General features: G+C 35.1%; 2 protein-coding genes across 4 annotated transcripts in view; one reads left to right on the forward strand and one right to left on the reverse strand.

Annotated features, from left to right (window-relative positions):
* Window positions 1–36: 36 nt before the first annotated feature.
* Window positions 37–1,540, forward strand: LOC118451295 (uncharacterized). The gene is made up of 6 exons (XM_085659051.1): window positions 37–273; window positions 356–612; window positions 706–826; window positions 889–1,072; window positions 1,179–1,263; window positions 1,326–1,540. Exons 1-6 carry the CDS (start codon window positions 70–72, stop codon window positions 1,438–1,440), a joined length of 966 nt encoding a protein of 321 aa, XP_085515177.1. The 5' UTR covers window positions 37–69; the 3' UTR covers window positions 1,441–1,540.
* Cda5 (Chitin deacetylase-like 5) overlaps window positions 698–14,252 on the reverse strand; it is a 38,033-nt gene continuing 24,478 nt past the window's right edge. Inside the window, exons 3-16 of one of the 3 annotated variants that reach the window (XM_035887578.2) lie at window positions 12,686–12,781; window positions 10,781–11,099; window positions 10,583–10,638; window positions 10,296–10,450; window positions 9,894–10,072; window positions 9,757–9,809; window positions 9,432–9,563; window positions 9,085–9,126; window positions 8,200–8,393; window positions 6,573–6,798; window positions 4,345–4,474; window positions 3,923–4,230; window positions 3,610–3,808; window positions 698–3,545 (exon numbers count right to left, since the gene is read on the reverse strand). In XM_035887578.2, coding sequence (XP_035743471.1) covers window positions 3,381–3,545; window positions 3,610–3,808; window positions 3,923–4,230; window positions 4,345–4,474; window positions 6,573–6,798; window positions 8,200–8,393; window positions 9,085–9,126; window positions 9,432–9,563; window positions 9,757–9,809; window positions 9,894–10,072; window positions 10,296–10,450; window positions 10,583–10,638; window positions 10,781–11,099; window positions 12,686–12,781 — 2,254 coding nt within the window. In that variant the 3' untranslated portion in view covers window positions 698–3,380. Of the gene's footprint in view, window positions 3,546–3,609; window positions 3,809–3,922; window positions 4,231–4,344; window positions 4,475–5,322; window positions 5,549–6,572; window positions 6,799–8,199; window positions 8,394–9,084; window positions 9,127–9,431; window positions 9,564–9,756; window positions 9,810–9,893; window positions 10,073–10,295; window positions 10,451–10,582; window positions 10,639–10,780; window positions 11,100–12,685; window positions 12,782–14,252 lie in introns of all 3 variants that reach the window. The other 2 variants (XM_035887580.2, XM_085659050.1) reach the window with 2 other exon arrangements.

The following is a 14,252-nucleotide window of genomic DNA, read 5'->3' on the forward strand; positions in this document are numbered from 1 at the left end:
ATAATTATTTAAAGAAAATGATTTTTAGGCGATGCTCATGTGGCACTAGGTAATTATTCGCAAGCAAAGATGATATATACCAAAGCAGTATCGTCACAAACTAATATACCACAATCAACAATTGCTGCTTGTTACACAGCTTGTATAGAAAACTTATTTTTACAAATAGGAAAAAGATTTTTACAACATTTTGTCAATCGTTATCGAGGACTTACAGCTTTTGATAACTTGGAATTGGCATCTTATCTTGGACGACTTTCTTTGATTTTTACGGTGACAATCGTATTCTTTTGATTTTATCATTTTTAAGTTACATAAATTATTGAATAAATACGATCATAATATGATCATCTAGATAGAGGGAAAAGAAAAAATTGCGAAGTCGATCATTTTGCAAAGTCTCAGATTAGGATTCGAAAATGCAGGTAATTTTTTTAAACAGGCCGAAATTTATCTGACTGCTGTGAAAGTTTTTCGACATGCAGATAACTTCAATTTTATCAGATGCCTTGAGCATATAATAATAGAGATAATAAAAAGAAAAATGTATTGGTTCTATCCAGAAGACTTAATGCTTATAACGAAAATATTTATGGCGATGTACGAGATTAGGTAATACTATTAAAATCAAATAAAAGTCCAATTAATTATACATATTCAATAATTTTATATTTTTACATATACATACTCTGTTACATATAACAGAGCATTGAGAGGTGAATTTCAAGATGCCATAGAATTTGGTAAAAATATACTTAAAATGACATACATGATGAAACTTACCCATGTGAAACTTGTTTTGCTGCCGTCATTTATAGAAATCATGGTAATCAATAGTAAACATATTTCTTTCACATTTTCTTCTACTCCTTTATATCTTGCAAACAGATATGGACAAAACATATTAGCGAAGCAATTGATCTCATCAACGAGCTGCATTATATGTCAGACGAGGACATCGATAATTCAGCGATTACCTGGTATTATGCTCTTTCCTTAGAATTATTCTTAGAAGCTGGAATATTTTTGGAATCTTACGAATCCTGTCTCCAACATGCCAAAACACTCACTGGTACGTTTATCCATCTTTAATTATATCGATCATTCGATTCATACTAATGAAATATATATTAAATTAAAATAAAAAAAATAAAAACAACATATTTATTATAAAATAGCTTGCAATACGAAAGGTTGTGTTTCTCGCGATCCAGTCTGTCTTACTCGACTTTTAAGTGGTTTATGGATTTGGCAATTGCGAATGTAAGTTCATGAAAATGTTTACAATTCATTGATACATATTTACACATCGAACTTCCTATCAGGGGATACAGAATTGACGAAAGTTATGAACTAACCGTGGATAGTTATACGAAAGAAGTTAAACATGATGATTTTTCTACAATTGTCACTTGCTGCCAAGTAATCCATTCGAATTAATATTATTGATCACGACAATAAATTCTAAATATTCTGATCTGTCGTTGCAGGGCTTAGAATGCTTTCTCCTAGTACTAATTCGTTGTATAAATTTAAAGAAAGCGAATCAACTTATCGAACTTTTCGACGGGATTCATCAAATCACAAAAACTCTCAATCGAGTTTCGAAACGTGCTCCATTCATAAAACCGTTTCTCTATTTTTTTAAATCTCATATAAATATAATTTATGGTAAAAAATCACAGAGAAATGTTTACTTGAATAAGGCGGAAAAATGGTCTCGTTTGCAAGATAACAAGTTTGTTATCGCATGGATCATACAAAATAAACGGGTAATATGAATAATAAATGAAATCATATTTATAAAATTTCTATGATTCAAATGAATATAGGTGATTGATCTCTCATCGATTTCTTGTTTTATAGAAAACTTACTTTTTAATTTTTCAAGGCTATGACGGTCTGTAATCTCAAGGAATATTGGATTGAAAATATCGCATATATGAATAATGTTCACTGGCAGGATATTGAGAAATATGACTTAGATACTTGGGCTTCCATACTCTATCCTTTACCGATCCCAAATACATGTTTGTAATAAAAACATATGACATATAACTGTCATCCTGCTTGATTTAAAGTAAACGTCAATTTTCATAAGATTCTATTCGTTCAGTTCCATTTGATTGTACTTGATTATTAATTTATACGATAAATTATATGCGTGCACTCGTGTGTATGTGTGTTTGTGAATTCTAACGAAATGTGTATTTATTAAAGCCGTATTATATTTTTCAGGTTCAGGTAAAACACAATGATTCCTCTCATACTCACGATCCTTTAAGAAAGCGACATTTTTCTTTCGACATTTTTTTAATAAATTTCCATCAAAGTGATCTCCGCACATTCAAACCTCGGTGGATGATAATACATATCACGAAATGACGTACGAAACTTCATGATCGGCAATCATTTTCATATTTTTTTCCGCGAATATTATTATCGTTATCATTTTGTTATTATTTAATTATTATTATTATTATTATTAATTACTCGTGATTAATTGCTCTATCTCGAATTTTTTCCGAGTACGCCAAGAACGTGTTGAAAGATTTCGAAGTAGGTAAAAGAGAAAGTTGCTTATAATAAAATAAAATAAAATACAATATAAGGAAGACACGTACGTAGAAAATGATGAGATAATAGAAAGATAAAAGAAGAAAATAAAAATAAAGAGACGAAGGAAGAAGAAAAAGAAGAAAAAAATTACTACACTTCACTGACTCGCGGTCACCGATTCGTGCCACGTTCATCGGTTCACATGAATCAATGCCCGCCGTCTCAATACATTGCTTCGAAATAATTTAATAATTCTACTCGTATCGTGTCAAGTTACCCTGTTTCAACAATATAACGCAATTAGCATTTTAACGTATTTGTATACAATTATTATATCTTAATGTCGTTATATTATCGTGGTTAACCGATTGGACGAAACAAGAAAGAAGAAAAAAAAGAAGAAAGATAAAGGAACAAAGTCTTTTAAAAAAAAAAAAAAAGAACACGTACGTGTTTTTCGACCTATGGAACAGTCCTATTTTGAAATCTTTTCTAGAAAGGACTCAATTTTTTTTTTTGATTACACTTCGCAGACCCACCAAAGTCGCGAAAGTTGTAGCCATGTTGCTTGTTTTGTTTTTCTCGACCAATAATACGAGTAAAAGAGGAAAAATGAAAAAAAAAGAAAAGAAAAAGAAATGAAAAAATAGAAAAATTAAAGAAAAATAAAACAGCTTGGCGTACTCGAACTTCAGAATTTCTTCAGAGGAACGAGAGATAAAAGAACACAAATGCTGTATGAGCTATGCATCGTTCTCCTCGTTTTGGCTCTTTCGTCCTCATTGGTGGGTCTCGATCGCCACGTTGATCGGTTTGTCGTTTCATTCGTGAGTATCGATTTCGTTATCGATGCGACTGCTCCTAATACCAGTTTTGCCCGTCCATGGATAGATATCTGGACAAGCTTGACAGGTCTTCATGTACCTAACACCACTTTTGTGCCAGAGATTGCAAACCTTCGGATTGTTACATTTCTTCGGTCGATCCTAAACAAAATAAGATTATCTTTATCGCATTAATTTTTTTGTTAATTTTTTTCAATCGACTTACCGCAAAATTGCAACTGAATGGCTCAAAATTATGCATCAGAGCTAGAGGCGTTGGATTTCTAATCCATTGAATAGCTTGCCAATTTGTTACAACCCAAACGTCATCCATAGCAACGATCGTGTCAAGAAAAGATATGAAGCCTTCTTTGTGATGAGGTTGAGTGAACCATGCCGCGTGATAGAAGAGACCGAACGGTGCTCTATTATGTCAAAATACACGAGACATTTGATTTTATCGTAATATTATATATAAATACATATACGAGAAAAATCGATCGATAATTGAAAATTTAAAATACGAGATAATCGCATACCTGTTAGTCGTGTAATGTCTCTCAAAGTTCTTGATAAGCATCTTGTAGACTCCATCGGCAGTTGGCGGATTACTGCAAGCGTCTCCCATAGAACACCTACCACCATTCAGATCTTGCCACATTACCATAGGAACTTCCCACAATCCAGGATAAGATCTGGTGGGGCAAGGCGGTATCATACAGTCGTGGAAGAGTTTGTAGTCCAACGTGTAAGGCCAGCTAGGAGGTCTGTTCTCATAAATTGGCATCGACGAATCGTAGGTGAAGTTCGTATCCCACAGCATCTTAAACATGTTGTTTCCACCGACCTACCGAGAAAGAGAAAGGGGGAGAGAGAGAAAGAGAGAGAAAGAGAGAGAGAGACATGTAGTTTAGGTAAAGAAAATAGAAACTGAGTGTTTGGAAGGAATCATTAATCTTACCGACAAGAATGGAGCTCTCATTCCTCTGACATCTTCCAACTTGACACCTCCATAAGCTGAAAGGATTTCACGCTGTCCAGCTACTTCTCGTGCCCATTTTCTTTGTGAAAATTGTTCTCCGAAACTGTGCCTATGATTGACATTTATTACCTTCGTAATAACCAAGAATTTTTCTAATTAACGATATCCTAGAACCGAGTCAAATTCATCTAGATATATATAAGATATTTCAAAATTTCCCATTGTAAATTCTTAAGCTTGTAAAAGGTATTGAACAGATAAAGTTTTGATTAGGAACTTATGTTAGTAAACGTATCACACTAAAGTCAGAATTAAACCCCTCAAAATTCAACAACTTTTATTTCAAACATTTCTTTATAAAACTAATAGGATTGAATATATTTGACCATATCATTTAAAATAAGAAAATCGTTATATAGTATGTTGAGCTCAATATATATATATATATATATATATATATATATATATATTGAATGAAGAAAGTGCGATCATGACGTATCTTTGGACTCGGCCCTAGTCTTTCATAACTCGCGAAAGCAAGAACGTTTCTTTCGCGTTGAGCACGTACGATTCGATTTGTTATCCGTACAATATGAATGATCTGTTTCCTTTGGCGATCGGTAATACGAACAAGCTAGCATTACATTAGTAGTTAATTGAGAGCAGTGATCAAAAATGATAGTTAATCGATACCTACTACCGTTGATGATCTGTTATAGCGTGCCGATGATTTGAATGATCATTGAGTAAGCGTAAATCAAATTCGAAAGCATATTGACGTGAAAAGAAAAGAGACAAGTGATTTTGATGAACTTGAGATCAGAGAAATCGATTTGTCATTTGACATGGACCATTGTATACAATAAAACGTACATATGTTCTGTAGAAATTGATATACGTGTATATATTTATAGATAGATATTTTTGGGATGTCGATCCTACAAAGAGGATACTTACGAGACCGTGTGGGAGGCAATCTCATGACCGGAAGAATACAGATTTTGAACCTGGCTGTAGTCAGTCCACTCGTGGGACACGTAGAAGGTTGCTGAGATAGGACAGTCATTTGGGTTCTTTCTTCCCTTCTCGAAGAGATCGGCGTAGAGTCCCTTGTTCAGATCGTTCACGGAGTCATCGAACGTCAACAAGACAATTTGTGGGATCTCCTCCGGAAGGTAGTCACCTGTTTTTTAGGATTGTAGGACACGAGGGAGAAGGTTCAAAGAAATCGTAGGAAATTTTGTTTATTCCGTTTGAAATAGCGATTCCGTCGCGTTTTAAATTGTTTGGAGACGTAGGATGATGATGCGTGACGATGAAAGAGACAAAGAAAGAAAGAAAAAAAGATAGATAGATAAAAAGAAAAAAAGAGAGAGAGAGAGTGAGAGAGAGAGAGAGAGAACAAATGGGAAAGAGAAAAGAGTTACAGTCAGTAGGCGTCATTAGTATACCGCAGGAGTATCGTACGCGCTCGGTGAAACTCTTTACACGCGCTACGAGTATCGGTGTCGTTGCCGTACCAGCTTCCTCTCGTTTTAGAAGACGAATAGAGGAAGCTGAGAAAAAAAGGAAGAAGATATAATCAATCGTTTCACCGGACGCATAAGATCCTTCTTTTCTTATTTTCCATTTATAGAGCTTAGAGGTGTCCTACCGATCGAATCGCACCGTCATTTTTTTCCGTAAATATTTATTATTCCTTGATTGGCTCTATTTGCTTTCACGTGCTCCTCTTCGATAAATAGCCTTGACTCACTATACTCGGAGAGATCTCTCTAAGTCGGTCATCGTAAGAGATTCTACGTCGTATTAATAATATTTTTCTTGACAAAATGAATAATAAGTTTTTAATAAATCTTGATGTATTATTTGACTGGCGCTTTTCAAGATCGGTAAGATCCCTCGCAATTAGCGTTTATTCCTCGTTTAATCTTAAAGAACAAGTTTGGTGTATGAAAAGTGATTAAAAGCGAAATAAAAACGCACACACAAATATACGCACGCATATATATATATATATATATATATATATATAAAGAAAGAGAGAGGATGATGAGCGTAGCGTCAAGCTCGAATGACGATAGCCACGCGCCATATGACACGGTTACGTGATTCTTTCTAGCCTTTCTTGTTAAGCCACACAAATGTCGGTAGAAAGGACAACAACGAAAATTCCTTCTTCTCCTTTTACTAAGCGAAAGACTTACGAGACTGTGTGAGATGCCATTTCGTGGCCGTCGGCGTAAAGATTCTGCACCTGACTATAATCAGTCCACTCGTGCGAGACATAGAACGTCGCCGTGATCGGGCAGTTGTTTGGATTCTTACGGCCGTTTTCGAATAAATCACCGTATAACGGTTTATTAAGATCATTAACGGCATCGTCGAACGTTAGAAGGACGATCTGTGGTGTCTCCTCCGCTGGAATTCCTCCTGAATAGACGATTGATTCATCGTATATGTATTTTTAAACCCGATACGAATTTAGCTTCGTTCCTTCATTTATTATTTTGTTTTTTTGCTTTTTCTTTCTTTTTTTTCACTTTTTTCTTTTTTGTCGTCTTCCGATCAGACTAAAATGATCCGTATGGATATTCAATCTGTTAGATCGAATTACTTATCTCATCTTGTCATCTAACTCACCAAGTTAACATTTGTAAAAAAAATTTTACAACGTACCGTTAAAAAGAAAACAAATGTTGAATCGGCCATTTTTACGTAACTCTTGGTCAATGAAATTAAAAACCTCGCTGACATTTCAACTTTACTTAATACTATTATACTCAAGAAATTTCATCGGAGAAATGCGACCTCCTCGATTCGATATCGAGAAAAAGAATCTTCCGTTCGATTTCACACACTTGCCGCTTTCGTATAATAATATTAAATGGATTACGTAATCCATTTCGAAAATGAAAAAAGATATACCAGTTGTATTTAAATTATCCATGCAATATCTTTAAACGAATTAATAATATTCTTTCAACTTGATCGTGGTAAAATGAAAATTAAAAAGAAAAAAAAAAGAATTTCGATTTTACTGGCGCGTACGAGTCATTCGAGCTAAGAGATCCCTAGAGATCGTTACCACTTCGCTTTCATCTTGGAACGAAATAAAAAAATATTACTCGCTCTCTCGGAAAGCTTTCGATTTCGAAGGGCATCGCTCGCATGCGATACGTCGACCGGTGTATATACATTTATATAGACATATGTGTATGTATATGTATATATATATATTTACACACACACATAAACACACATAAACACACATAAACACATATAAACACACACACACACACACACACATATATATGTACGTACGTACACGGCGCGGATCTGTTTCACTTTCGAACGCGCTATATAACGTGTATATGTAACGTTAGAATCAGAGAAAGTCATGGCGACCGCTAAACCGATCGTCAAACTTAACATTCGTAGCGCGACGACTTACGTCACTGCCGGTCGACGTTCCTTCGTATCAGAAAGCCAAAACACGATTCAGTCCTTTCGAACTTCCTCTCGAGTATGATTTTTACATGAATTACTTCTCGCTTTATCTATTTTTAAAGGATATAGCAAAAACTTTTTTTTTTAAACGATCGAAAGAATGAAAAATAATAGATTTCTTTTGCATGATAATAAGAAAAAGGAGAACGAAACTGTTCTATCGAATAAAATTGTTGTTTATCGGTGCTTTTTATCGGATCCAACAGCGAAATGTGAAAGAACGAATAGAGAAAATTTCATTTTAAAATTCGTCTACTACTATTCTATATGTACTTATGCATATCTTTAGAATTATCAAAGCTAAGGACAAAAGTGGGCGTATACCTGGAATGTCGGCACCACCACAGCTGCAATCCGGAAGTAGACAAACGTCTCTTCGGCATTTCGCTGCAGGCTTGTCGACCTGAGGTGTCGGATAAATCGGGGCTGGTCTAACCGGTGGATATCTATAGATATCGATGAATTCCTGTGCCTTCGAAACTATCTCCGTCGATGGTTTCAACGTGGGTCGTGAACGACTGAAAGGATTGTTTCTCATTTTTATTTTTTTTTTCTTTAACGATTTAACTCTTTTGTTTTTTCAATTGATTTAACCCTTGAAGGCTATTATAAAAAAGATCACGTCAATGTGAAATTTCATCGGAGTATATTACAATATGTTTCATTATAAACTGCCATAAAAAAAAGAAATTCAATTATTACAACTTTTGTATTATATATTATTTAATATATTAATTAATATATTAAATGAAAATTATCAGTAATTATAACAAATAAACTAATTGATAGTTGATAAATTATTTAATTCTAATTTTTTTCATCTTTTTAACATGTAATTTCATTAATGATAGCCTTTAAGAGTTAAATACTCGAAACATACAATATTTCGCTACATATTCGAGTAATTCTTTCCACTTATAAAAACTTGTTATCTTTCTCGTAGTTTCTACATCGTTATTTTCACGGTATGTATTTCCGTTGATACTCAAAGGAAGTATCTCGCGACGTTACTTTCATTATCGACGAGAAGGAGAGAAGCGCGCTGCTAATGAGTTCTTTCGTAATTGAATTTCACTGCTCGTTGAAGAATAATCATATTTTTTTTTCGACGCGATCATTCAACGACTTCACTCTTTTAAAGTAATTAATATTATGTTATAATGATAATCGATAGAATGTTTATTTATAAGAAATAATTGGTCGACTTACGGAGGTGCAGTGCCTCGGTTGATTTGTTGCGGACGGCCTCGGCTGAAATATGAAAAGAAAATATTATAAAAAGAAAAGATTTAGATTGTTGAATTGAATCGGGAGGACAACTCTTCGTTGTTCCTCGCTGGAGAAAGTAAGTAAGAGCGAGGAATCACTTTTGCGGAGGCCATTATGTGCGTGAGCGAAATCGGGTCTCGGCCAACGGCCCTTCAAGACGCTTCGCCACTCATTTTCATCGATCTAGATCACATGAATCCATCTGATATCAAGGAGAAACGTGAAGAAAACATTTCCATTTAACGAACTTCTTATATATATGTAGGTACATACATTGAAACACATACCTTGAAACACTAACGGTGTAAGGCCTGGCGCTTGTTGTAGGTGTTTGAGTGGTAGTCGTCAATGGGACAAACGTGTCAACTAGAGTGTTCGGAGTCGTCACGTGGACCACCGGATGGCTCACTACGTTCGTCCTGTATTGTGTATTATGACGTACAAGAAATGTTCACATGTTTAATCGAATATAGCTACTCGGCTATTTCTAATGCTGATTAAATATACACAATAAACACTTCGATTCAACAGAGAAAAAATCTTTGTATCTTAGTCATACGTATATTTTTGAACGAGTCATGAAAAAATAAAAATAATTTTTTAATATTTTACCTTAAAGGTGGCTGTCCTTCGGAGATTCTGAATTTATTTTTGTTTAATTGAGCCTAAAGAAATAGAGAATAAGTAAATGATAAAATAATAAAAATATAAAAAGAGAGAAAGAAAATCATCTAATCTATCTTTCTCACCTGATTCTCATAGATATCATAGTCCTGTGCCGTAACGTCATGATTCAGATTATATCTATCCGCATCGTTAACGCTAACTTTTTTCGATTTTTGTGGATATTGTTTTGTACTAACTTCGCTTATCTTCACGTTTGGTTGTTGCAATGGAACTGTTTGATTCACCGTGTATTGATTGTAATCTAAGCGAGAAATGTCATGGTCATTGTGAGAAATAATGCCTTGCCTCGATAATGTCAAGGAAGGGTCTGTGAGGACATTAACAACAAGAAGTAATCATTAAAATGTTAAGTCGTTAAAGGAAAAGATTTAAAAGCTTAGTGTCGTTTATTCGAATCTTAAGAATAATATTCAATCGAATAGAAAATTTTTATCTTAAAAGTAATCAAATAAAATAGGACTCACCGTCATCCTTATACATGGATACGTCATCTTCATAAATCGTGTAATAAGGATAACTTTGATCAGGATCATTGTAATATGATTTTGATATGATCGGTGCTACCGTGGACGCCAAAGTTTTAGCGATTCTAGATGACTCCGTTGAAGGTACCTGAGTCCTACATGTATTGAAAGAATAGATACTTCAACATTTCCTCAAAACTTCTCGTAATTTATTTATAATACATTTCAGGGAGAGAAATCACAATTATACATAAATCGATTAATAAAAATTATCACTTCTACGATACCTGAAATGGGACTCTGCTTGAACGCGTGCGTTCACCAGGCTCTCCTTCTCTCTCTCCTGTGATTAACGATAAAGAAAGAAAAAAAAATTACTCGATCAAACCTCTCCGTTTCTCTAATCATCCCCTCTCTCTCTCTCTCTCTTTCTCTCTTTTTTCTTTTTCTCTTTCTCTATCATTTCCGAAAGAATCAACACTCACAGATATGATGTTTCTACGAAGTCCATCACGGTCACGTTGCACTTGTCCTATCGTCGAAGGTTGTCCTCTGTAGACTCGTTGCTGTCTATCGTTCTCGATCTCACTGGGAGGTTCGTAATCGTCCTCAGGATAATTTCTAGCTTGTTGTCGCTGACGATATTGTCGTTCCGTGGTCTGAGGTGCTGGGGAAGATGTTGAAGTAATTAAAAGTGGTTGCCTTTGGATCGTTCGTTGCAAAGGTTGCTGTTGTTGTTGCTGCTGCTGCTGCTGCTGTTGTTGTTGTTGTTGTTGTTGTTGCAATGACTCGATTTTTGTAGACCTGCGTGAACAATTTGTTCATGATAATGTCGATATTTGTATACGTTAATATCACAATAATAACGTATTTCTTCGAATTTTGAAAAGCTAACTATTCTATCATAATTGCTATCGTTAACACCCGGAATAAAGTAAGACATAGAGAAGAACGAGTTAGTAGAAATTGAGAAATCAAATTCCCCTCTCCGTTTACTCCTATACAATACTTTAATGAATGCCCACTGACTTCTCATTGCTTAACTTGTTGCGCAACGGGACACTTGGCTTATACCGTCTACGGCCAACAAACTTACGCGAGAGAGTAAGAAAAACGAATCTCAGACGGCGCAACGAGAAGTTCACAAGGAAAAAGAAAGAATCGATAGAAATGATTGTGAAAAATATAGCCGGAAGTAAAATTCAAAACTAAATTTGTTTTTCTTTCTTTCTCTCTCCCGCCTCTCCTTTTCTTTCTCTGTTTCTCTCTCTTTCCCTCTCATCACAAGAAATCTTTTTATATAAACTGTTGTCATGCCAAAAAATGTTCAATTTCACTATGACGACTTTTTATATATATAAAAGAAAAAAGAAAATAAAAACTCATTCGATAACCCTAAACATTTATTTGTAACTCAAATGGAATGTTCCTTAGCGAAAAAGTAGCATGAAAATATGAACGTAGCCTTGGCTGATCTAGTATTCGCGTATAGAGATAAGTCGAAAGCCTTGTTCGACCCACGTACATCGTATTTATATAGCACCAACTATTTAACCATGCGAGTTAGAATAACGCAAGTAGAATAGGTGAGGCGAGGAGGTTGGAAAGGTTTGACCAGGACAGACAGGAATCGTGCTCGCGAATCGTTCTATCTCAAAGTTATTTTCCTTTCTCTGATTTCTCCCTCCTTCATTTATCCTACTCCTTTTCCTCCCTCTTTCTGTCTCCACCTCTCCCTGACCGAACTCTTTCACCTTCTTTCACCTCTTTCGGTCTACGGTTTATACTTTTTCTTTCTTTATCTTTACTTTCAAACGTGGGTGAAATACAAACGGAATCGTTTCGTAATCCTAACAAAAAAATTCGGATCGATTGGAGTGATCGACGGACATCCGTTCGAGGAAGTCAAGATCGATCACAAAGTTCCTTTTATCCAATAGAAATCATTTTTCCACGCTAAGACTCGTGGGAAAAGCGTCACGTTATTTCAATTATCCCGCGATCAAGCGTTATCGGTAATTACCTACTCGTAATTAAGCGTAAGATTGCGATTCTATTATGGTCGATCGTCGATCTAATAGCAAGACGGTGGGAAAACTCTCGAGCGAGTATGTTCTATCGCACGAATAAACGATGCTACGCGATGATGACGTCATTAGACGATGTCTCAATTACTTTTTGCGTGTGCACGATTACTTCGGTTAATAAACTTGAATGCAGTCAATTATAATTAAAAAGTAACGTCGGGAAAGAGCGTTACGAGAATATTTTTGTTGGAGTGTATTCAATGAGAGATTGCTATGTCGAATATATATACATATATAGATATGTACATACGAATTATTTTTATAAAAAACTGAAAGATCGGATTGTCCCTTTCAAAGTCATACCTTTCCAACAGCGGATCCTCGTTGATTTCCTTGTTGACCGAACCACTTTCAGGGCAGCCAACGTTACGTGGCCAATCGCACGTCTGCAATTCATGACTGTGAACATAATGTGAATAAAAAAAGATTTTTCCCTTTTGAAATAATAAACTGGACAATTCGAGTATCTACCTAATATCATTGTAATCTCAGATTTATACCTAATCGGATATCGCTTTACTATTAAAAACCTCTTTCCTACATACATACATACATACACATACACACACATACATCACGCATATATTAGTATATACAGACACACTTATTTACGCATACATATATGAAGAGAGCCACACCGGTTCGAATATACCGCGCGCTCCGTATCGAACGAGGTGTGGCAGATCAATTTTTTCCAGGGTTACACTTATACGTACGACCCCCTTTTACTGTGCAAAACCAGACGACCGGATTGAAAGTGCTCCAGGGTCGGCTTTATGCGCGCCGATCGCCCATATACTTACTTATTTGAAATCGACATCTTATAAATATTTCAACCTCGAAGATATCTCTCTCTTTCTCTCTTTCTCTCTCTCTCTTTCTCTCTCTCTCTCTCTCTGTCTGTCTCTCTCTCTCTCTTTCTCTCTCTCTTTCTCTCTCTATATCTTAGCTTAGCGAATCGAAACATCCCTTATATCGAACTCGAATCGAGTTAAGATCATAAAACGTTTGATGAAATCGATGAAACTTTGCGCAAAAATTATTTCAATCGACTCAATCCATTGGAATAAACTTGTGAGGCGGATGTTAAATGTCAAGGGTATGCGTCTCAAGAATAGCTTTGTAATTTCTTGTTAATCTTTAAAAGGAAAAATATCACTCCTCCGCAACGCTCCAACTCTAAAACTTTGCGTACGAGTCTGTATACGTATGGACGAGTTTTCTTTTCAAACTTAATAGTAACGCGTAGTATCTACTTTTACGTAAGAGAAACGAAAGGCTCTCGAAGATTTCTAATACAATCGAGTTTGACAAAACTCATATTTCACATGAGGTTTATATTAAAATCGTCCTCGCAACTATGAAATTCTAATTGATATTAGAGTTAAGAAAAAGGAAGAAAAAAAATAAAAGAAAATACGAGAATTTCTGGAAATATCATAGAAACAAGTTGATCTTAAAAAGTAATGTTTAGAATTCTACAATTTTAGGCGCAAATCGTTGACCCCAAAGACTCGTTAGCTTCCTAGTCTCTTTAGACCACTATAGCACCATAGTGGTCTAAAGATCATAGCAGTATCTTGTTAAAGTTCCGATCGAAAGCGTCGAACGAGCAAGTTAGTACGCACTAGAATGGTCAATCGACAAAAGTGGCGTTTGCATCAGACATGTTGGCACGTAAAATTCATTATAAACTTTACTTTAGACGAAAGTCGAATAGCAAAGATAGAAACACGTTGTAAATGCACAGCTTGATACAACTTCATGAATTGTAATTATACCATGATTATCAATTCGAATCTTAAATTAACAAAATAATTTTGAATTAATCGTTCGAATAAAATTAATACTTTTGAAATAGATCTAAATT

The sequence above is a fragment of the Vespa mandarinia genome, chromosome 8, assembly GCF_050613455.1.
Source record: "Vespa mandarinia isolate Hongniang chromosome 8, ASM5061345v1, whole genome shotgun sequence".
NCBI classification, from domain to species: Eukaryota; Metazoa; Arthropoda; class Insecta; order Hymenoptera; family Vespidae; genus Vespa; species Vespa mandarinia.

Coding starts and splice junctions, on each gene's coding strand:
- LOC118451295 (XM_085659051.1), top strand. CDS start 70: ATGATATATACCAAAGCAGTATCGTCACAAACTAATATACCACAATCA. Junction 613..705: donor ATGGCGATGTACGAGATTAG/GTAATACTATTA, acceptor TACATATAACAG/AGCATTGAGAGGTGAATTTC. Junction 827..888: donor CGTCATTTATAGAAATCATG/GTAATCAATAGT, acceptor TCTTGCAAACAG/ATATGGACAAAACATATTAG.